The sequence below is a fragment of the Ipomoea nil genome, unplaced genomic scaffold, assembly GCF_001879475.1.
Source record: "Ipomoea nil cultivar Tokyo-kokei standard unplaced genomic scaffold, Asagao_1.1 scaffold3043, whole genome shotgun sequence".
Taxonomy (NCBI): domain Eukaryota; kingdom Viridiplantae; phylum Streptophyta; class Magnoliopsida; order Solanales; family Convolvulaceae; genus Ipomoea; species Ipomoea nil.
This window is the reverse complement of record NW_017619471.1, coordinates 805391-828601: the sequence shown is the minus strand read 5'-3', so window position 1 is coordinate 828601 and position 23211 is coordinate 805391. Positions and strand designations below refer to the sequence as shown.

At 37.8% G+C, this 23211-nt stretch overlaps 2 protein-coding genes and 1 long non-coding RNA gene across 3 annotated transcripts; 1 reads left to right on the top strand and 2 right to left on the bottom strand.

Annotated features, from left to right (window-relative positions):
- Positions 1–881: 881 nt before the first annotated feature.
- On the bottom strand, positions 882–7264 carry LOC109163818. The gene is made up of 3 exons (XM_019312528.1): positions 6237–7264; positions 3490–3797; positions 882–1584 (listed from the first exon to the last, which is right to left on the bottom strand). The coding sequence occupies exons 1-3, from the start codon at positions 7160–7162 to the stop codon at positions 1229–1231; spliced, it is 1590 nt and encodes a 529-aa protein (XP_019168073.1). The 5' UTR covers positions 7163–7264; the 3' UTR covers positions 882–1228.
- A 2434-nt stretch (positions 7265–9698) lies between these two features.
- On the top strand, positions 9699–9933 carry LOC109163820. The gene is made up of 2 exons (XR_002051333.1): positions 9699–9813; positions 9850–9933. It is a non-coding gene; the product is annotated as an uncharacterized LOC109163820 (long non-coding RNA).
- LOC109163819 (40S ribosomal protein S18-like) lies at positions 9860–12188 on the bottom strand. The gene is made up of 4 exons (XM_019312529.1): positions 12077–12188; positions 11821–11981; positions 11006–11194; positions 9860–10188 (listed from the first exon to the last, which is right to left on the bottom strand). The coding sequence occupies exons 1-4, from the start codon at positions 12077–12079 to the stop codon at positions 10083–10085; spliced, it is 459 nt and encodes a 152-aa protein (XP_019168074.1). The 5' UTR covers positions 12080–12188; the 3' UTR covers positions 9860–10082.
- Positions 12189–23211: the final 11023 nt, after the last annotated feature.

Sequence of the window (23211 nt, the reverse complement as noted above, 5' to 3'; positions counted from 1 at the left end):
TAAAACACGTGTCTCCCCTTTCAAAAAAAAAAAAAAAAAAAAATCAATCGTAATTGGCTTGTGAAATAGACTTCTTTGATAGTTGAGCATCAATCGTTATGCTATGGAATGCTGGACACGGGTAACAGTGTCGTTAGGCATTGTTATCTTCTTCTTTTTTTTTTTTTTTTAATTTCAGACCGCTTCGTTATAGGAGTATATGTTCATAATTTTATTACTATATGTTCATAATTCCATAATTGTACATTCCGTAACTGTACATTCATAATTCAATAACTGTAACTTCATAATTTTTGAAGCTCTATGTTCACAATTTTAGAGCTCTATGTTCATAATTTTATTACTATATGTTCATATTGTAAGTTTATAATGTCAGAGCTCTGTGTTCATAATTTCATAATTGTACATTCATAATTGCATAACTGTACATTTATAATTCCGTAACTGTACATTCATAATGCCATAACTGTAAAATCATAATTTTCAAAGCTCAATGTTCACAATTTTAGAGCTCTATGTTCATAATTGTAAATTCATAATGTCAGAGCTCTGTGTTCATGATTTTATAACTTACATTCATAATGCCATAATTATACATTCATAATCCCATAATTGTACATTCATAATGGCACAAACGAATAACACAAAATCAAATTTTTTTTAAACTAAAATGACACGTTTTCCCTAAAAACGATGTCGTTTTGGACTAAAGTCCACAATGCATTGTGGACACGATTCCGTCCACTGCATAATTTGCGGGTGAGCATGATTGGTAAGTGATTAACTCAATCAAATTAAAAGTTTGGTTCATTTTTCATTAGTACATAATAAAGATATTTTCATAAAAATTAACTGGGTAAATAACTCAAAATATACGAAAAGTTTGAAGTTAAATCGATATTCTGGTGAAACAAAGTGTGGTGCTTGATATTCTAAGATTTATTGAGCATGCAAATGAAGTAAATCAAGAATTTACAAAGTTCACCAACTCATACAATTAAACTTCTATTCATAATTCATCAAGTAGTAGGTACACAAATGGTGAAAATCTTGAGAACCTACAGACATGGCTACAAAGACAAAAAAATGTGAGCATGAACAATTAACATATCAAGTTGAAATTTACTATGTACTGGGCATCCACTAGGACTGTATTGACAAGGGATAAAGCATCGATAATTTAGCCAAGAATCGAGGAAATAGTTGTCCCTCCTAGCACAACATGGTTCTACTGTGACAACAATAATTCAGTTTTGCTCTCAACAGAAACTCTCTTCCTGGTATCGGCCTCGACCTTATCCAAATCAGAAATGTTAGCCAAATACCCATAGAAGATCCTCTTTTTCTCCCCTGTTTGAGGGTCAACCTTTACTAGGTCGGGATTGTTCTCTTCGTCCTTGTGTAAAGTTAAGCGCTGCACAAGGGCCCAATTGCCCCTCCCGTGGTTGCCTCTTTCAAAGTACTCTGCCAATCTCATTGCCTCCTTCAAACCAGATTGGTCACCGCCAAACTTTACCAGGGTAATGCCTAGAGGCCCGCCTTTGTTGAATGATGCTTTTGCTTTCCCACCTTTACACCCGATATCTGAAACCAAACATTTGAAAATAAGGTAAACACAGACTTCATGAGCTTAAAGATCTAAAATTGAAGGAAACCAGACATGCAATAGGTAGCTCTCATATTGCACATTTCATGAATAATGCCGCTAATCGCAAAAGGTTCTCTATCCTCCACCCCAGTCATCCCTTTTGCTTCTTCATTTTTTTTTTTAAATAAAAGATAAATAAATCACATAGTACATGAAAGAACGAAAAATATAAACATAAAGAGCTTCCAAAAATAGGAGGATCGTCAGAGTAGAAGTGTTGCTCTGATTTTTCACGTCAAAGCTTTTAGCCCGCATGCTATGTAAGAACATATTGACTTCAACAGAAGTAATCACTTTAATCAAGTTTGTGAAACCACATAACCAAATTGACTACTGGTACAACGCCCACCATCCCCAGCTCGAAGTTTCATGATACTAGAAAGTGATTCCCACCAAGGGATTCAGTTCCAAGGATCCAAGTCAAATGAGAAAGGCAAGGATCTATACCGAACTGTGGTATACTGATCCAAGCAATCCCAATTCCCAGCACCCAATTCAATTTTACTTTGGTTAAACTGATCTTTCATGATTATTCCCAAGGGATAAGAACTCATTGGCCAGGAGCTCCCTCTCAAAGAGCAATATATCAGCAACTCTTTACCATCATATAGAAACCTACAAGTGGAACTTATTTTAACTCATGCACTAAAAAGTTATAGGGCATATGTAAAACAAAGAATCGTGATTCATGACTCTTTAGATATTTCTCAGAGCCTATAAATACATAGACTTTTGTAATCATTCTATCAAGTAATCCATCCACAATATCATATTTCATCCTCCATTCCTTCCTCTCTTGTTGTTCTTCTTTTGTTCTGTACTTATTGCCACAGTTTCCACAATATTACTTCTAAACTCCCCAGCCTCTGCTATCAGCAAAAATGGAAAGGGGACAGGCAGACAGGACATTATGGCAACCCTTGCAAGTTGGAACAATTGGTGTCCTCTAAAACAAATTATCAGGAGCATCCAAGCTATAATCCTAATTAGGCGCCTGCACCAGACACTCTTGCATTCTAAAGAGTCTAAAACTCTGAATTCCGTTTTCTCATTCAATTACTTATACATGTTCTGGCAGGGATATGGTGGGAAGGGTATTCAAACCAAGGAAAAATGCCTGGAAATCTATCACTAGGCTAAACCCCAACTCCCCATATATAAGCATGTTCATATAAATATGAGCATACACTTTGCATAAGAATAATTGTGGTAAGTCCAAGATTAAGTAGTTAACTAATGGCATCCAATCTATTCTGTTGATATAAAATTTCCCACAATCGGACCTCTTAATCTCATAATAAGACCAATGCCTTTACCAATCTTCCCCTATGTCACGATCCCACATCCCTCACAATACATCAACCCGGCCATCCATACTACCAAATCATCCTATGTGACTAACATACAGCCAAAATTATGAACTGGAGCACCAGTACATTCCTATTTTAAAGGAAATGGGATTCCATGCTCAGGAATAAATTCAAACACATAGAATAGGAAAAAAAAAAAAAAAAAAAAAAAAACTGAAGTAATAACATAGTTAAGAGATGTTGAGATTATAACTCATAAAACACATCATTACCATGAAACTAGCCCTCTCAATGGATATGTGAACCTAATCAATGAAGGCATTTTATTGATGCTCATGATACTTATGGTAAGAATGAAGAAATTCAATATTCAATTCTGACAACTCCAGTATGCCATAAAATAATAATCTTAAAACTGCTGCCAGTAGAAAAGGTAGGAAGATATTATGAAAAACGGGTAAACATCTTGGAAGCTGGGATATCCCTTATAACAGTAGCAAAGAGATGAGAAAATGAAGGAATTTGCTATACCTTTAAGGTAATCATCCATAAACTTGTTCCCCAAACCCTCCACATGGCCATCTACATATTTTCCTGTTACAGTGTTATGAATTATCACCAGTGGTGGCCATATAATCAAGTCATCTAGGTTTGCAGCTGCTTCACCAGCAGATAACAACTGGTATGACTCTGAACTATCAGGAGCAGTCAAATAGTTCCAGCCCATCAGAACACACAAAGCTTTGTGAAATCCCAAGTGATCAACTATAGAGTCAGCATTGTCTGAATGGTATGCATGCATAATAAGGCTGTGCATATCACGAAATCTTTTTGATTCCCTGTATTATCAAATGAAAGTTAACAAGAAATTGAGAAAGTCTTGAAGATGTTGATACTTACATCAATTAATATAGAAATCACAATTATTATAGTTAGAAGGAATGTCAAGACAGTAAAAAATTTAATCAACAAATCCAGAACTAAGCTGAAACATACCCGCTACTAATATTCCCACCCATAGCGGCATAACAGGGGTCAAAGTGTCATTAATGCAGTATTAACTTAATATCATTATTATCATCAAGTTATTATTATTATTATTATTATTATTATTATTATTATTATTATTATTATTATTATTATTATTATTATTATTATTATTATTATTTCTCAGTATTGTTTTGATGAAAAATGAATAACTAGATCTTAATATCTTATTAATTATATTCACTGGGTTAAAAACAGCATTCATATATCCCAAAATCAGAGTTATGAATCATATAGACATTTCCTGCCATTTTAAGGGGAATAAAAATGTAACTCATAGTATATGCACACACAAGTTCATTAAATGTGTTGTAAAGGAATATAGATTAAATGCCCTCTTTTCCACGACCTAAGGGGTATTCGCTGCTTTTGTTCTTGAAGTGCACTCAAAGTTTTTAAAGCGAAAAAGCGCACCGGCTTTACTTTAAAGCGAGGCGCCGCTTTTTCACACAATGCGATACTTCTTCGAAAAATTACAATGACTTAATTAGTAATGCAAAATGACATATATAGTGCTTTAATGTAAATTCTAATGCAAATAATCAATATTGTAGCCCAAATCACAATTAAATACTTAAATTATAATTAAAGTTAGTTCAAGAATCAAGATTTTAAGACTTTAAGTTGTTAATTACTTAATTTGTTTATATAAATATATTATTATGTATACACTAAGTCACTATAGCTCTTATAAAAGTAGGGAAAAAAACTTCCGTCTTTATAAAATACAAAGTAGAGGAATCCACTATTAAGAGTGAGGGGAAAAAAAAAAAAAAAAAAAAAAACTTGTTGAACCATTGAAGTGTACACAAGATGCGCTAGAATCTGGTCGAAAAAGGGAAAAAGAGAAATACTTGCGAGATATCCAAGAGCTCGCATGAGCCAAGGTCAAAGATTGAAGAGTGGCACGGCAATGGCTACTAGTGAGGTCAAAGAGTTTCAGAGATCGAAGTTCGGTTGGAGGCAAGGGTGCGAGGTAGTCGTGTTTGGGTTTGACAGTGATAAGCTGTCGAGTCACCCCTTTCGGAAAGTTGGAGAAGGTCACAACTCGCAACTCAAACCCTAATTTCATATCCTTTATATTTGTTTTTCCTAAGGGTTGACTGACTGTTGACTGCGCTTCTCGTGAGAAAGCCTTGCTTTGCTGCACCTTGTCACTTCGTCACTCCATCGAAGCGACTTCACATCGCTTGCCTCGCTTCTAGACTTTGTGCAGAAGCAAGTGCTTTTAACAACTTTGAGTCCACTTACCCCATACTTATTTTGAATAACTACTTTACACATTTCAGATAGCTATAGTAACTAATCTATTACGGGAGTACATGTTTCTACACAAACAAAGAACTGCCTAATCAGTTTATGGCTTTGGTATAGAGGAAAGATTTTAAAAATAAAAATACATTACGTATTTCCTGTGCATGATTGAATCCTTAAGTATTTGTTTCAAAAATACCTATTGCCTAATCTATTAGGGAAAAGAGCATCATAAGTGATCACTTATGTATAATCCTGCACTTCACTGGAGTGGAGTGATGAGCCTTCAATCACATCGCGATGACTTGGGTGCAACCTAGGTATGAAAACATTTTCAAATAATAAAAATAAATAATGACAAACCCAACCAAGCCTCCCAAGTCCCAAATCTACACAAAAGGTTCCCCAACCAGTGCACAAAAAATACAGAACTCATCATCAATTATAACAGTGTATTCTTCAAACCAAAAAAAACTACTCCTGATCTAACCCATTGTTTGTTTTCTAACCCTATTCTTGTAGTCAATCCTGAATTATCTCTTTAGCTCTTTCTCCTGATTTCATATTGCTTTCAGAGGTCACCTAGATTACTGCTACATGATGAAATATGATAGTTAAACATTATATAATATCCATTTGCTCAACCTCTTCAATATCACAACATGCCGGAAATCAATGTTTTTTACATATAAAAGCAGATATACAGCTATTCAGAGAGCAAGATGGTAGCCTGAACTAAAAGCACACAAAAAAGCAGTCATAATTTGAAAAGACCAAGTTATAACTGCCACTCAACCTTCTGCATCACGCCACCAAAATGAGCCATAACTAAGCACCCTCAGAATGCAATTTGCACTTGTGCTAAATTTATACAAAATCAACACTAAGCCAATAATGCCTCAAGAAACAAATGAAGTAATTGTATCAAACAAATAACTGTTATCAAAATAATAGAGTGGCCATAATTTATTCCAGACCTGCCACAAACTTCACATTGAAGATGACCCTGCTTTCCATTGGCCAGATAGCGATTTTTCTGCTTTGGAATTTCATACACTGACTTCACAAAACGCAAAAATGCCTTCTTTAAGGCTTTTTGATCAACCTCATGGTGCTTGAGGCGATGTGTATTCACCTCAGCAATTTTCGTTTCCTCTGATCCTCTACCTGTACCTGTATCCAACTCATTCATTCCTTGTGAATTGTCACCTAAATTTCCCAGCTGCAGAAGCTGCTGCCTTTTCCTATCAATATAATCATTTGCTTCTGTTTCTTCATCCCAAAACTTCCTTTTCATTGAATTTTCATGCCCAGTACCCGTAACAGGTCCAACCCCCTGCTCTTCTAGGCCTAATGAGCCCTGATAATCATGATTCCTGGTATGTAAAAACGGATCATCCCGGAACTCGGGGCATAAATCTGGACTCACCGGGAAATTTCTATCAAACCCTAACCCCGGACCACGAAATTCCCTCGGTGGCAACGGTGAAAAATCATGATAATCCGGGGGCAATGAGAAGTAAGTCCTCACAGAACCATCCGCGAGCACAAGCGTCCTGCGTTCGAGTAAGTGGACGACATTCCCATTCCCATTCGCAGGAGGCGGAGGCGGAGGCGGGTCAAGGAAACGGAGCGAGGGCAGCGCAGAATGCGTGGCCTCGTCGGGTCTAGGGGACGAGTTAACGGGTCTAAGCATATGGGTTGGAGGGGTGGTTGGGGCTCCAGTGTGTTTGCCGGGTTTTGTAGAGGGCCTGGGTTTATTATTTTCTCCAGAACGTGACCCGAATTGTGAGGGTCTGGAATTGGGAAACCGGCGATTCTTTGCGGAGGATTTGCGACGGGACTTGCGGCGGGAAGTGGCGGTGGAGGAAGAAGGAGGGTTTTGAGGGTTACCTCCGGCCATGACTTGTAAAGCTATGCTGAGTTTATGTTATGCTAAACTCAAGTTTCCATTCAGGAGAAGAATACTGCCGTATCGTATCCAAAGTAAGCTTCAAATTATACCATAGTCTAATCCATCATTCAATAAGTCGTATCATTGAAGACTTGATGTATTTCTAATAAGAATTAATTTCACTTTTGGTCTCAATATTTTTTAAACTTTATCATTTTTGGTACACAATTTTAAATCTTTCTAATTTTGATGTCTAACATTGTTATTTTTATCAGTTTTAATCCTTCCGACCATATTGACAATGAAATGTTGTCGGATTTTATATTTTAGAGGCAAAATCGTCATCATAATGATAGATCTTCAATATCTAAACAAAAGAAAAATCATATTAAGAGAAAAAGAAAAGTTTGTCAATTGTCGATATTATAAATCTCATAAATGTGTATCTAGTTTCTGCCCGTCTCCCCCATTATTCTCATCAATCAAACACCTATAGATATGATTTTACAATGACTTTGTTTAGATATTGAAGATGTTTTCTTGGGATGACGATTTTACGCCTAAAAATATAAGATTTGGCAACATTTTGCCATCAATTTGGTCAAAATGACAAAAACTAATAAAAATAACAAAGTTAAGCACCAAAATTGAAAAATTTTAATGTTGTGCACCAAAAGTGATAGAATCTCAAAAGTCGTGGACAGGAAATTCCTATCCCCGAAAATTCCTTGTGGGGACGGGGATGAGAGTAATTCCAAATCCTATTGGGGAACGGGGCGAGGACGGGGAATGTAGACTTAATCCCCATCGAAAAACGGGACGAGGACAGGTAATGTGGACTTAATCCTCACTCTCTGCCCCGTTGTCATCTCTATATTTAATGCATGAACAATGACTTTTTTTTTTTAATTTTCTTCCTCAATTTTGATTCTATTGTTCGAAATGAGGAAATAATAGAGGTAATTGATTTTAGAGAAAATTACACTTTTGGTTTTATAACTATATGAGTCTTGTTAATTTCAGTACTTGACTTTAAAAACTAACAATTTAGTCTCGTAACTATGCAATTTTTAACACATTAGGTCATCCTGGCCAAATCACCAACCAAATTTCGCCGAAAAAACGTAACCCATTTTAAATTATTTATAACTGGGGGGAAAATGGCCATTTCTTCTTCTTCCTTGCTGCGCCTGCGGAAAAGCAAAACCTGGGAGTGTGATACGAAGCCGCCGATGGCTCTGTGTGAATTTTGCCCTTTTTTTCCACAGCCATCCCCAACTCTCTCACCAACGGGAAAGCGTTCACCTGTTGCTCTGAGTGCACCAGCCAAGTTGTGATCGGCACTCCGTTCTATCCGCAGTGTGATACGAAGCCGCGTGATCGCTCTGTGTGACAGTATTTCCAGCTGCAGCACCCACCCCGCCACCTTCCCTGTGTCCCAATGTCCGGTGGAGAAATTCGTCCGGTAGGATGTCGCTATCGTGTTGTTGTTCCAGCTGCGGCACCCAACCCACCACTATCACTATCCGCCGATGGCTCCCGGAAGCTGAGTCTTGTTGTTATTGCTATTGTGTTGCAGTGGCCGCCGGAGGGACCAGAGGAAGCGACACCAGTTACTTTCGAGTCCGCCGGCGATCTCTCTCACTTGATTTTCCGGTAGGCTCACCAGGTCCCCGAAGCATACGAACACGACTGATTCCGGAGGCTGGTAGTAAATGATAAATATCTCTGGTCCAAATGTTCTCTGGCTACTCCATAAGTTCTGGTGAACAAAGCTGAGAATTTTGAGAATTTGCACTGTCTAGCCGGAGTTTGAAAATGATAAATATCTCAGGCGGTTCTTATTTGGTCCGGCAGTTGCGATCTCCGACGTTATCACCGGTGGCCTGGGTTTCATTTTATCCAATTCATTGACATAGATTTAGATTTGTGCATTTCTTCCCCTGGCATAACTAAAACTATGAAGCACTGCATTTTAAATTTAAGCTTAATGGTTAATATAAAGCACTGCATTCATTCCCATGTTTCTTTCCTTGGGTTATGCCAATTCATTGCAGGCGCAGCAAGGAAGAAGAAGAAATGATATAAAATTACCATTTTGCCCCCAGTTATAAATAATTTAAAATAAATTACGTTTTTCCGGAAGATAAAATGTGTCAAAAATTGCATAGTTACAGGACTAAATTGTCAATTTTTAAAGTAAGTACTAAGACCTCTATAATTATAGGATCAAAAGTGTAATTCTCTCGATTTTATAATTATCAAATAATTTAAATCTAATTTTAAGACATAAAAATAGAAAAACAAACATGTTGATGATTATTATCAAAAATCAAAAATCTCATAAGATATAATAGGATACAATACTACAATAGTCCCTAACCAAACTCCAGCTTAGTGTGTAATTTGACACTAGACTACTCCTAGTGGGAGTCAAACTAACTATCAACAACCAAAGTCAACATAATAAAATTTGAAATAACTACAAATTTACATGAATTTTTAATGAATTCAGTTCCAAATTACGTATAATAATTGATATTTGTTTACAAATAATCAACAATTCAAAGTCATATAAAATTTGAAATAGATCTTATCCTCATAGTATACACCAACACTACATAACTAAGGGTATGCAAAGACATCTCATTCTCAAACATGTTATCTGAGCACCTCTTAGTATGGTAGCACACAAGGCATCTCAAATTTTAGGCATCTTCAAAAGACATTTCATAAAACGAAACAAACAGATCTCAAAACTTATCCAGTAATGTAATAAAGAGGAATGTGAAATCATGCCTGCTTGACAAAAACATGGAAGCTCATGCTTTTAGCTTTAAAAAGTACTAGTACTAAATACTAATATCACAAATAAAAGATATAAATATATTCTAAAACAAAACCATCCATGATTCGAATGCAACCAAAATCAACGCTTCTTCGAGACACCAACAGTCTTTCCCCTACGCCCAGTTGTCTTGGTGTGCTGTCCACGTACACGGAGCCCCCAGTAGTGTCGGAGACCACGGTGGTTTCTGGCATTCAAAAAGATAAACAGTTGTTTTAAAAGGGGTCAACAACCAGCCATATTTAGAAAAAATATAGAGGTACATCTTCGTACTGTTCTAATTGTTTGGATGGGTAAAAAATGTACTGCAAAAAGAACTAAAACTTGGCATAACAAAGTTCAAACCAAAACATCATATAACATTAACAGGGCATTTGGTTGGGGGAGAGAATTGGGGGGTGGGGGGTGGGGGGTGGGAAAGAATAGCAATTCAGTGGGAAAAGACTAAGGTTAGAATAAAGTAGAAATTCAAATCACATTGTTTGGAAGGGAGGAATTGAATTATTAGGAATGGGAAGGGAAGAAGTGATAAAAAAAATAAAATGTCATTGTGTAATAATAATAAAGGGCAAAAATTTCTTTTTTTTCTTTTTTTCCTTTCCTTTCCACACTGAATTGCAATTCATTTAGAGGGAGGTATGAATTACAATTCATTGAATAGACACTGCAGTTTCCAACTTTGCTAATTTCATTTCAAATGCAATAAGAATGGTGAAACAGCAAACATCTAGGTTAAAATACAGAGGATGAAAACTTGGGAATTGGTCTCAACTACACACCAGAATCCATATTTGCATTACCATTATTTCAGCAGGAATCAGTTATGGAGCAGCAGTATGCCAGTATCACAAAACATACCAGCTACTCAACATAACCAAAATAGTCATGCAAAACAGAAATCACAAAAGCCATAAACAATTAAAATTCAACTCCTCAGCTAACAACATATCAGTATTAAATACAACATTCACTAACATCTCAAGTCCAGTGAGAAACCATCATACCTGATTTTCTTCAGGCGTTCAAGGTCATCCCTAAGCTTCATATCCAATGCATTGGAGACAACCTGTGAATAGTTACCATCCTTATAGTCCTTCTGCCTGTTCAAAAACCAGTCAGGGACCTTGAACTGGCGAGGGTTTGCAACAACGGTCATCAAGTTATCAATTTCAGCAGCAGTAAGTTCCCCAGCCCTGTGACAAGCCAAGCAGCATTCAAGAATCAGCGCAATCTAAATTCCAAAACATGAAGTACAAACATAATTGGCATAATTAAGAGCACCTAGCATCTTGGTCAACCCATTGACTTCCTAATCATTTGTACTAACTCTGAGACTATGTATGCATGTCATATGCAACACTAACCTATAAAAATAGCTAATTAGGCCGTTCAATGTTAAATTTAAAACTATTTAAAAATGTTGGCTTTACTGTTATATCCACATCCTAACAAAATAGCTCAAGAGCATCAGTACTGTAAAAGTCCATCTTACACCCCTTTTTGAGAACAATGTAATGTTTCATATATTTATTTAAACATAATGCCACAAACAGAAAAGGCAACAATACATATGCAATTATGCATTACAATAGAACTCTACTCAGATCAATTCGAAGCTATTCAGGATCTACAAAAGTTCAGCATCTTCGGCGTTAATTATTTAACTGGGCTTCAAATATTTGAAGTAAAGCTATAATTTTTCTGCTTTCAATGACTTAAAGCATAGAAATATAATATACTTGGCATACATAAAAAATGAATTCGATAAAGATAAAAGAACAAACACAGAAAAATCGGTCAGCAAAGGAACATATGAGACCTTTTGTTCATGTCGATATCGGCTTTTTTGCAGCAGATATTGGCGAAGCGGCGACCAATACCTTTGATGGAAGTCATAGCAAACATAATCTTCTGCTTCCCATCGACATTGGTGTTCAGGATACGCAAAATGTGCTGGAAATCCTCGTTCGCGACCAGACTCTGCAACAATAGACAATCCGCCAATTAGTATTCAAATCGAATGAGTTAAACACGACAGAGTTCAAGTAGAAACAGATCAAATCGAGCACACTCACCATGATTATGGCTTTCTCTCCCCTCTCTCGCTCTCCGCTGAACTGTATGCCTGAACTGTGAACGAAGGTTGGGGTTCTGAGGCGAATCGGATTTAACAAGCCAATATATACATAAACCCTAGGGACAGAAATTAATAAATAAAAAATTTTCTGAATGAGTTTAATTGCAGTTTGATCCCCCGAGGTTTATACTTACAAACTTTATACCAAGATTAGGGGGTCAATGCGGGCCAGTCTCACTTGCAAGTTTCTTTGGCCGTAGCCCGTTCCATACGGGTTGGCGGGCCTCGCTGGCCAGCCCACAAGCTAGCGAGTTGTTATGTCAAAGTAGACACGGGTTTAATACGACGTCGTTCTACATTTCGGGAGTAACGGTGTCGTTGCGAATATAGAGTTTTGTAGTTGCGAATATAGAGTTCAAGAATTATGAATATAGAGTTCAAAAATTATGAACATAGAGTTCTGTAATTGTGAATATAGAGTTTAATAATTGTGAATATGGAATTCAATAATTATGAACATAGAGTTCAGAAATTATGACACATAGACTTCCTGAGGACAAACGCCGTTAACGGTGAAAGAAAGCAATTTTTTTTTAAATTGACATGGCGTCGTTTTCCACCAAAACGACGTCGTTTTGGAACCGTGTCCACCTTGCAAGATGGACACGGTTCCACAACATAATTTGCTTGAGCTAGCTTATATAGTATTAAAAAGAACAATTATTACAAACAATACAATGCTTATATCGCATCACATAGTATATCTACTATTCTACTATACTAATAAGAGACCAAGAGAGTTAGGTCTATAATGGGTAGAAAAAATGGCGATCAAATTTTTTAATCAAATGCATAGCTTATATTGATCAGATTTTAATTTTTCCTTAAGATTTCTTAATTTATCCTTAATGAATATGATTATCCATTAACTTTTTCGTTAATTTTTGTTAGTTCACCGTTAACTTACTCATTGATTTCAATAAGAAAGGTCTTAGGTTCGAACCCCATCCCAATCAAAGTTGACATAATTAGTACTCTATTTTACTCTTATTAAATTATAAATAAATAAGAACAAATTGCACTTTTGGTCCTATGACTATTAGGGTACTGATAATTTGAGTACGTGACTTTCAAAACTCTCAATTTAAACCTTTAACTACGCAATTATTAGCAGATTTGGTCATGCCGGCCAATTTTGGCCGGAAAAATGTAATTCTTTTAAAATTATTTATTTATAAGGGCAAAATGGTCATTTAACGTCATTTCTTCTTCTTCATGGCGACCGGAAAAGCGGATTCATCAGGCATCCACCGGAAAAGTATAACCCAAACAACCCACCGGAAAACCCACCAACTAGAACGAGATACCCACTCCTTTGTTGTTAGTTTGGATGATTTCACTTTCCCAGAAGGCGATTGCAGAGAAAGCTAGCACTCACTGCAAGTAGCAACAAAAGGGTGAGAAAAGGAGAGAGACACACAGAGAGAGGACAGGCTCAGAAAGAGAAAGGAAAAAAAAAAAAAAATCTTGAGGAGAGGAGAAAGCGATGTCTGAGACCCTTTTACAGCATGAAACTCTCAATTAAGAGGTAATCTTGTGTGGTGTGTTATGTTGAAAAAGAAAAAAGATAAAGAAAATAAATTCTTAAATCTTTTTTTTTTTTTTTTCCGAATTTGACAGTCTTTTGTTTGATGCTTTCTCTTGTATCTATGTTAGCCGGAAAGAAAATATTGATTATTTTATTGTTGATTTTTGAGATAATTACAGCGCAGCCATGGATGTGGTACAGTGGAGTTCAACAACTCTTGCTTACTAGGAAAGGCTTAGGTTGTTTGGATTTGTTGGGTTAAGGTATATATCTATCTATCTATGTCCCAAGATTATCATCATCATCCTGGATTGTTCAGTTTCTCGAACGGGTTCGAGAGATCGCCGGCGGAAACTCTGCAGCATCATCACATCGTGCAGCAGATCCGGCGGGATAAGGTGCCGCCGCCACCGCAGCAACAGCTTGAAGAAGAAGATGAGCATCCGGTGGGGCTTGCCGGAAGTAATGAAACGTCGGGGATTTTGTCGGAGATGTTTAATTTCCACCACGGAACGACGAGGGAGTTGGAGATGTTTTCCGGTCGCCAGGAAGAAGAAGAAATGACGTTAAATGACCATTTTGCCCTTATAAATAAATAATTTTAAAAGAATTACATTTTTCCGGCCAAAATTGGCCGGCAATTTGGCCGACAGGACCAAATCTGCTAATAATTGCGTAGTTAAAGGTTTAAATTGAGAGTTTTGAAAGTCACGTACTCAAATTATCAGTACCCTAATAGTCACAGGACCAATTTGTTCATTAAATAATAATTTAGTAGCTACAACAACAAAAAAAAAATACATATGCATTTCTTTAATTTAGAATGATGTGTCTACAATGTCTTTATTCAAAAAAAATTATTCATTATCAATAAATTAAATAAGAGAAATAATTCCATTAGTTATATGGTCTTTATTTTACTCCAATATAAAAATTCGTTACATTCAAATTCATCAATTGATTATATTCGCTACATTGTCCCTACAATGTCTTTATTAAAAAATAAATAAATTATTCATTATCAATAAATTAATTAAGATAAATAATTTTATTAGTTATATTGTCTTTATTTTTTTTTCAATGTAAAAATTCTTTACATTTAAATTCATCAATTGATTATATTCACTACATTGTCTATTATCTTTTGTGTGCACTATTTTTTAATTAAATTAAATGTCAAAGTTATAATAAAAAATAATGCTATATATTTATTTACCAAGTATTTTATTAATACCATGAAAAAATTTAAAAAAATATAATTAATAAAGTCAATCATATTAACTACTTGAGCGATTTATTGACATAGAGAGTATTCAAATCACACAACAAATTGAAGTGAGAACTACCTCACAATGTCCTTGTTTGACAATCAGCAGTTAGCATTAGCGGATTTGACCAGCGATTATATCAACGGTTGGTAAAAAGATATTTGAAAAAATTAGCTGTTTAGATTAACATGTAAAATGATCTAAGGGTATACATAATAATAATAATAATAATAATAATAATAATAATAATAATAATAATAATAATAATAATAATAATAATAATAATAATAATAATAATAATAATAATAATAATAATAATAATAATAATAATAATCGTTTAAAAAAATATAATTCAGCCAATCATATTAACTACTTGAGGGATTTATTGACAAAAAGAGTATTCAAATCACACAACAAATTGAAGTGAGAAATTACCTCGTAATGTCCCTGTTTGGCAATCAACAGTTAACTGTTCAATATTAATATATATTTAATATTTTATGCCCTAATTTTTATTTGCTCCCCCTTATGTCCCGTATTTGATTTCAACGTAACCATACCTATACAATTATTTTATTGATAATTATAATCAATCTTGACTATATTATCTTGCATTTGTAAACTTAGAATTACTTATTTAAATACGCAAAATCAGCATTCAATAATCTATGCATGAACAATTCCAATATAATCTTACCTTGATATACTTTATAGTACTTATTTAAAAAAAAACATTGGGCATTATCTCAATCGCGCCGTACGCGTAAAAAACTAGTTTTAATATATAAATAGGTAAAATCATATAAATTTTAATTTATATGTACTCTAATTTGATGGATAAATGATGTTTTAATGTTGAATTATTATAATCATAGTTTGTACTAGTTTTTTTTATACTAGAGTATTAATTTCTATTTATATTAAACATAATACAATGAACAATGATGGATCTCCTATAGATTCGAACATGTGACCTCGGCTATGATACCAATTGATGGATCTCAGATTTGCACAACTGTAAAATGCTTACTTCACAAAGGATCACACTTAAACCTATTAGGAGTCTATTTTCATTACTATTAGTCTATCACTATTAGTCTATTATTATTAGTATTCGTCTTGTGTTAGGTCTTGTATACTCAGCTAGATATACTCTGTACTGGACACATTATTCATTATTCAGATATATCGAATCCTCATCTGGTATCAGTAGTTTTTATTCATACTCTTCTTCCTATGGCGCAACTCGGCGGTGATGACGGCTCTGTCGGCAGTTCCGAGCGGACCGTTTCCAAGGCTTCTCTTGCTGCGCCATTGTCGGGGGTGTCTTTCTCCTCGGCACACCATTTTGTCTCCATTAAGTTGTCCTCTCGCAACTTTCTGTTTTGGCGTACCCAACTGCTTCACTTTCTTGATGGACAAGGATTGCTAGGGTTTGTTGATGGCTCGACTCCCTGTCCACCGCTCACGGCGCTCGCGGTGCCCTCGGCCGAGGGTGTTGTTGCTGCTGTTCCGCCGGCTTCTTCTTCCGCTGCTAGGGCGGCTTGGTTACGGCAAGACAAGGCCGTGTTGTCTCTTCTCATCTCATCGTTGTCTGATGAGATGATGCATCTCGCCATCGGCAAATCAACGTCTCGGCATCTATGGTTAGCCATCGAACAGACGCTTGGGTCGACGACCGGCATCTATGGTTAGCCATCGAACAGACGCTTGGGTCGACGACTCGGGCACGTGCACTTCGTTTGGTGGGTGAATTGCAGGGGTTACGACAGGGAGATGCTTCGATCCCTGACTATCTTGGTCGTGCGCAGGTTCTCATCGAGGATTTGGCGCTCGCTAGCCATCCGGTGAGGGCTGGAGGATCAGAATATGTACATCTTCCGTGGCTTTCGATCGGAATACCGCCCTCTGGTGGCGTCTCTGACGCGGGGTCCTTCGGTCTCTTTGACTGAATTATCTGACTTTCTTGTCTCTCAGGCTTTCATCTTTGCGGACGAGGTTGGAGATGTTGCTATTGCTCTGGTGGCTATGGCGGCACAGCGTGATGGCGGACGCTCGGGCGGTCAACAGCGGTCGTGGTCGCGGTCGTGGTGGTGCCGGCGCTATTCAGTGTCAGATTTGCTCCAGCCAGGGGCATTCGGCTGCCACCTGTTTTCGCCGCTATGACGGTGCTCCGGGGCCGAGAGCTAATATAGCGTACTCCGTGGATGGTGCGGCCTCTGTTGTTGTGCATCAATGGTTTTCTGACACCGGTGCATCTAATCATGCCACGCCTGATCCGTCATTAATGTCCTCGGCGGCTCCTTACACTGGTTTGGATCAACTTCGTGTTGGTGACGGTAAGTGTTTGCCTATTGTTGGTACAGGTTCTTCTCCGTTAGCCTCTTCTCATACACTGTTTCGGTTATCTGATGTGTTATATGTTCCTGGGCTTTCTGCGTCTTTACTGTCTGTCCAACGCTTTGCTAGAGATAATAGTGTCTTCTTTGAGTTTCACTCTGATTGTTTCTTTGTGAAGGATCGTTCAACCAAGGCCATTCTGTATAAAGGGCTGGCTTCGGGAGGTCTCTATTCCTGGCCTGTTACTCGCTCGAGTCCTGCTGCGTTAGTGGCTTCTCGTGTCTCTTTTGATGTTTGGCATAGACGGCTGGGTCATCCTCATCCTCGTGTCATGCGGCAGATTTTGAATTCTTGTTCTATTAGTTCTAGTGTTAGTGATAGTTCTGTGTCTTTTCGTGCTTATATGTTGGGGAAATCCTCTCGGTTTCCCTCGCCTCGTGTCGATACTACTACTTCGCATGTTCTTGAACTTATTTATACCGATATTTGGGGCCCTACGCCATTTCTTTCTATTAATGGTTTTCGGTATTTTGTTCTGTTTGTGGATGACTATTTGCGTTTTGTGTGGTTTTATCCTATGCGGTTGAAAACTGATGTCTATGCTATTTTCGACCAGTTTCGGTCACTAGTTGAGCGTTCTCATGGTCGTAAGATTGTCCCTATACAGTCTGATTTAGGGGGGAGAGTATAACCGGTTGCACCGTACCTTTGTTTCGTTGGGAATTAATCATAGGCGGTCTTGTGCCTATACCCACGAACAGAATGGTAGGGTAGAGCGTCGGCATCGTCACGTTGTGGAGACGGGTCTAGCTCTCTTGGCTCAGGCTTCGGTTCCACTGCGTTATTGGGACTATGCCTTTGAGATTGCGGTGTTCCTTATTAACAAGATGCCCACTCGTGTCTTGGATAATGTTAGCCCTCATTATCGCTTACACCGTTCTCATCCATCGTATCTTTTCTTGCGTGTGTTTGGTTGTCTCTGTTACCCCCTGTTGCGTCCATACAATCGCAACAAGTTACAGTATTGGTCTTCCCCGTGTGTTTTTCTTGGTTATCCGCCTTCTTTTCGGGGCTATCGTTGTTTTGATCCTGCTACTAAAAAGGTATTCATTTTCCATCATGTACGGTTTGATGAGACCATATATCCGTTTGCTACTTCTGTGCTTCCTCAGGTCCCTAGTTCTCGGCAGATCTCTCCGTGGGGCGTTGGTGCTGTTCGAGTGGATCCTGGTCTCGGTGTGATCGGTGCTGCGCCGCACCCAGGGACGGTGGTAGCTGTTGTTCCATGTGGTGCCGTGGCCGACTCGGGTTCTCGTGGTGCCACTACTGCCCTGGACTCTCGCACGGTTACGGTTGTGGTCCCGGCTATTACGGCTAAGTGGGGTCATCGTACGGCGAAGGTGGTTCCACCCCCATCTCATGTCATGGCGACTCGTTCTAAAGGACCGACTCGGCATGTTGCTTTGATAACTGTTCCTGAACCGACTTGTTATTCTCAAGCGGTTCGGTATCCTGAGTGGCGTGAAGCCATGGATCTTGAGTTTAATGCCTTGATTCAGAATAACACCTGGCGGTTAGTGGATCGCACTCCGGATATGAATGTCGTTGGGTGCAAATGGGTGTTCAGGACGAAGCGCAAGGCTGATGGCACAGTCGAGAGGCACAATGCACGGTTAGTCGCTAAAGGCTTCAATCAGGTGGCAGGTTAGGACTTCTTTGAGACTTTCAGCCCTGTCGTCAAGCCAACCACTATGCGACTACTTTTGTCTTTGGCTGTCTCTCGGGGTTGGACGATTCGGCAGCTCGACGTGCATAATGCGTTTCTCAACGGTAATCTCTCTGAGACTGTTGGCAGCCGCCTGGCTATGAGGACAAGGCCCGATCGGATTCTGTGTGTTTATTGCAGAGGTCATTGTATGGGCTTAAGCAGGCCCCTAGGGCGTGGTTTGATAGGTTACGTGCTTTCTTGGTTTCAGTGGGTTTTTCACCATCCATGACGAATGTCTCTTTATTCATTTATTCTCGTGACTCTGTCTGCTTATATTTGCTTGTGTATGTTGATGACATCTTCGTGATGGGTTCTGATGCTACTTGTGTGCGTCGTCTCCTCACTGACTTAGCCTCGGAGTTCAAGATTCGTGACATGGGTGCTCCGTCTTTCTTTCTTGGCATTGAGACAGTTTCCCGGGTTGACGGTCTCTTTCTTTCCCAGCAACGGTACATGCGGGACATTTTGACTCGTGCAGGTATGGTGGATTGTAAGCCGCTGGCTACTCCGATTCCTGTGTCTCGTCCGGTGCCTGATTCCATGGCTCCCTATGCGGATCCCACGCAGTATCGTAGTCTTGCGGGAGCTCTTCAGTACCATACTGTGACGCGTCCAGATCTCTCTTTTGTTGTGAATCAGATTTATCAGCACATGCACTCCCCGACTACTGAGCATTGGGCTATACTCAAGCGCGTACTTCGGTACGTGAAAGGTACTCTTCATTTTGGTCTCTTTATCCGTTGGACCTCCTCTCTTGCTGTTCATGCCTTCTCGGATTCGGACTGGGCTGGTGATCCGAATGACAGGAAATCCACCAGTGATTTTGCGGTTTTTCTGGGTGGCAATATGATCTCCTGGTAGTGTCGGAAGCAACGGACGGTGGCTCGGTCATCTACTAAGGCTGAGTACAAGGCACTGGCTGATGTGTCGGCTGAGGTCACGTGGCTAGTCTCTCTGCTTCAAGAGTTGGGCATTTCGCTGGCTGTGCCTCCCACTCTTTGGTGTGATAATTTGGGTGCGACATATTTATGCTCTAATTAGGTTTTTCATGCTCGCACAAAGCACGTGGAGATTGACTATAAGGTGGCTAAGAAGGAACTGCAGGTGAGCTTCATCTCCACAACGGATCAGTTAGCTGATGTGTTCACTAAGGCCTTTCTTGGTCCTCATTTCACGTCTCTCTGTAGCAAGCTCAATGTTGTTTCCAGTCAATCTTGCGCTTGAGGGGGAGCATTAGGAGTCTATTAGCATTACTATTAGTCTATCACTATTAGTCTATTATTATTAGTATTCGTCTTGTGTTAGGTCTTGTATACTCAGCTAGATATACTCTATACTGGACACATTATTCATTATTCAGATATATCTGATACGCACTATTTTTATATTTAATTTAGATTAGTTTTTATAATCAATTGATTTTATTTATTTAATATTATATTTATTTTAAACATTAATTTATATTTTGTATTAATATAATAGTTATTAGAATAATTTAAGTTTAAGGTCATTTTTGAGCCATTAAGAATAAACATATTACATTTGTTAATTATTAAGAGTTGAGATTGGTGGAATTAAAGTAGGTTAATTTTTTTTTCAGTTGGCCCAACTAACATATTTTATTTGTTTTATGAATTCAGCAGCCCAAGATTTTAGTTAATATATTTGTTCTTTACTTATTATTTTTTCCCTTGTACAATATGTACGTAGACAACAGAGTCGGCAACAACTTCTTCTTTGAACGGAGCAACGACGACATTGGCAACCTCGAACGGCTTCTACGAATGGAACTCGGACGGCGACTTCTTTGGCAAACCACGAGCTGCAGACGGTTTCAATGAGCTACATCCATGAACCAGTTAATTGAATTAGAGGTTGGAGCAACAATTGCCTACTTTGCTAATTTTCTATGGTTAGGAAATTAAATATTATTTATTTTCTAGGCTTTATGTGGTTGAAGAAATTGATTTTAATTTGTGGATGTTAAGGAAATTAGGGCTATTTTGAACTGATTATGGAGCCTGAACTAGTATAAATAGGGCTGAATTTTCAGTAGAAGTCAGTCAGTTCAGAGAATAATTTTATTTTCTGTAAACATTTAATTATTATGTTCTGCTAAGTTTATTTTACAACTCAAGAATAATTGAAGTTTTGGTTCTTTTAGGATTGTAAGACTTAATTTGGTTTTCTTTTATGCTATATTATTTATATATCTTCTATTATCTTGATATATTACTGCTTTGATTAATTGTGCAAATAGGATCCGTTGTTCAATTTTCATTCTAGTAAATTGCCATTTAGAATTCTTGAATCCGTAATTGTTTAAGTATTCTAGCCCTAGTGGTAAAATAACATAGTTGATTATAAATTAGATTTTCAATCTTATGTTATGGAGATGTATAATCTAGTTTAAATGGATCGAGCTTGCGAGTCTGTTGGCTAGAATTGGTAGTCTTTCTAATTTTTAATGCTGGTAGTTAATTAAATCCTAAGAACTTGTTTAGAGTTGTTAATTATCTAGGGAAGTAATTGAAGAGCCTGTTTTGATTACCGATAAAGTAAGGAGAGATAGGTTGTTAGAGCTTGTTAATAACCATAACCAGTTTGGTGTAGGATAAAAGGATTTACACTTTATTTCAATGATCACTTATTTGAATCAATTATGATATTATGCCTTGGGTTGGATACTAGTTTTCTATTGATTCATTTTATTTGATATTAATTTCTTTTTTCATTTTATTATTTGCATTTTGAACTTGAATCGCCATTCTATTCTTAATTTAATCTTGGCTTAAAATTAAATCGAACCAATCTCTAGGGATACGACCTTACTCATCACTGTTGCAATTTTATTAGAGTAAGTAAATTATAATTTGTTGGATTCAACACCCATCAAATTTTTGGCGCCGTTGCCGGGGATTGGTGTCAAATAGATTTATTTTTATGTCACGTTCTTCTCGTACAGGTCAACTACAATACGATCCTGAGATTGAGAAGACTGCAAAGAGGTTGAGGAAGGAGACTAAATTACGCAAAATCAAGCCCTTTCATCAACATCTCTTCAATCAAATACCACAACCCAATCAACTGCCACTTGCTGCGATTCTGAAGTTGAGCAAGCAATGGCCGAAGAACAAAGGACCTTGCGGGAGCTTTCGACACCAAATGTGAATCAACAACCGCTTTGTATTCAACATCCTGCATTAGAGGTTGGTTTTGAATTAAGATCAGGTTTGATTCAATTACTTCCGACTTTTCATGGACTTGAAAATGAAGATCCACATAAGCACCTAAATGAGTTCCACGTGGTGTGTTCGAGCTTCAAACCACATGGAGTGACGGAAGATTAAATCAAATTGCGCGTCTTCCCATTTTCATTAACCGAGAAAGCAAAGGATTGGTTATTTTACCTCCCTCCTAGCACAATAACCACATGGGCGGATATGGTAAGACTATTTCTTGAAAAGTTTTTTCCAGCTTCACGAGCAGCTAGCATTAGAAGAGAAATATGTGGCATTAAGCAAAGAGACGTAGAGACCCTCCACGAATACTGGGAACGCTTCAAGCAACTGTGTGCAAGTTGCCCCCAACATGGAGTTTCTGAACAATTCCTTATTCAATACTTCTATGAAGGATTGCTGCCCATGGAAAGAAATATGATGGATGCAGCTAGTCGAGGTGCTATAGTGAACAAAACTCCTCGTGAAGCTAGAGATTTGATATCCATCATGGCTGCTAATTCACAACAATTTGGATGTAGACAAGAGCATCTCTAAGAAGAGTGAATGAGGTAAATATTTCTTCCCTTGACAATAAATTATCTCAATTAACTACTCTTGTTCAACAGTTAGTTGTAAGAAATGTGCAACAAGTAAAAGCTTGTGGAATTTGTGCTGTTACTGGCCATCCAACTGACATGTGCCCGACGCTTCAATACAACTCTTGCGAGGATGTCAATGCACTTGGAGGATTTTCGGGCCAATCACAAAGAAATTATGATCCCTATTCAAATACATACAACCCATGATGGAGGGATCATCCGAATTTCAGCTATAAGGCACGCCCACAATTTCAACAACAACAACCTTCATCCTACAACAATCATCTTCTATTTCAGGTACGTTGTTGGAAGATATTGTTAAGTCAGTTGCTACTAACACACAACAATT

Bases quoted from the DNA above. Each gene is read 5' to 3' on its own strand.
- LOC109163818 (XM_019312528.1), bottom strand. From the start codon at position 7,162: ATGGCCGGAGGTAACCCTCAAAACCCTCCTTCTTCCTCCACCGCCACT. The intron at 3,798-6,236 runs GTCTGGAATAAA...TTGATAATACAG, and splicing joins CAATGTGAAGTTTGTGGCAG to GGAATCAAAAAGATTTCGTG. The intron at 1,585-3,489 runs GTATAGCAAATT...GTTTGGTTTCAG, and splicing joins TATGGATGATTACCTTAAAG to ATATCGGGTGTAAAGGTGGG.
- LOC109163819 (XM_019312529.1), bottom strand. The intron at 11,195-11,820 runs GTCTCATATGTT...GGCTTGTCACAG, and splicing joins GATATCGACATGAACAAAAG to GGCTGGGGAACTTACTGCTG. The intron at 10,189-11,005 runs GTATGATGGTTT...TTTGAATGCCAG, and splicing joins GAACGCCTGAAGAAAATCAG to AAACCACCGTGGTCTCCGAC.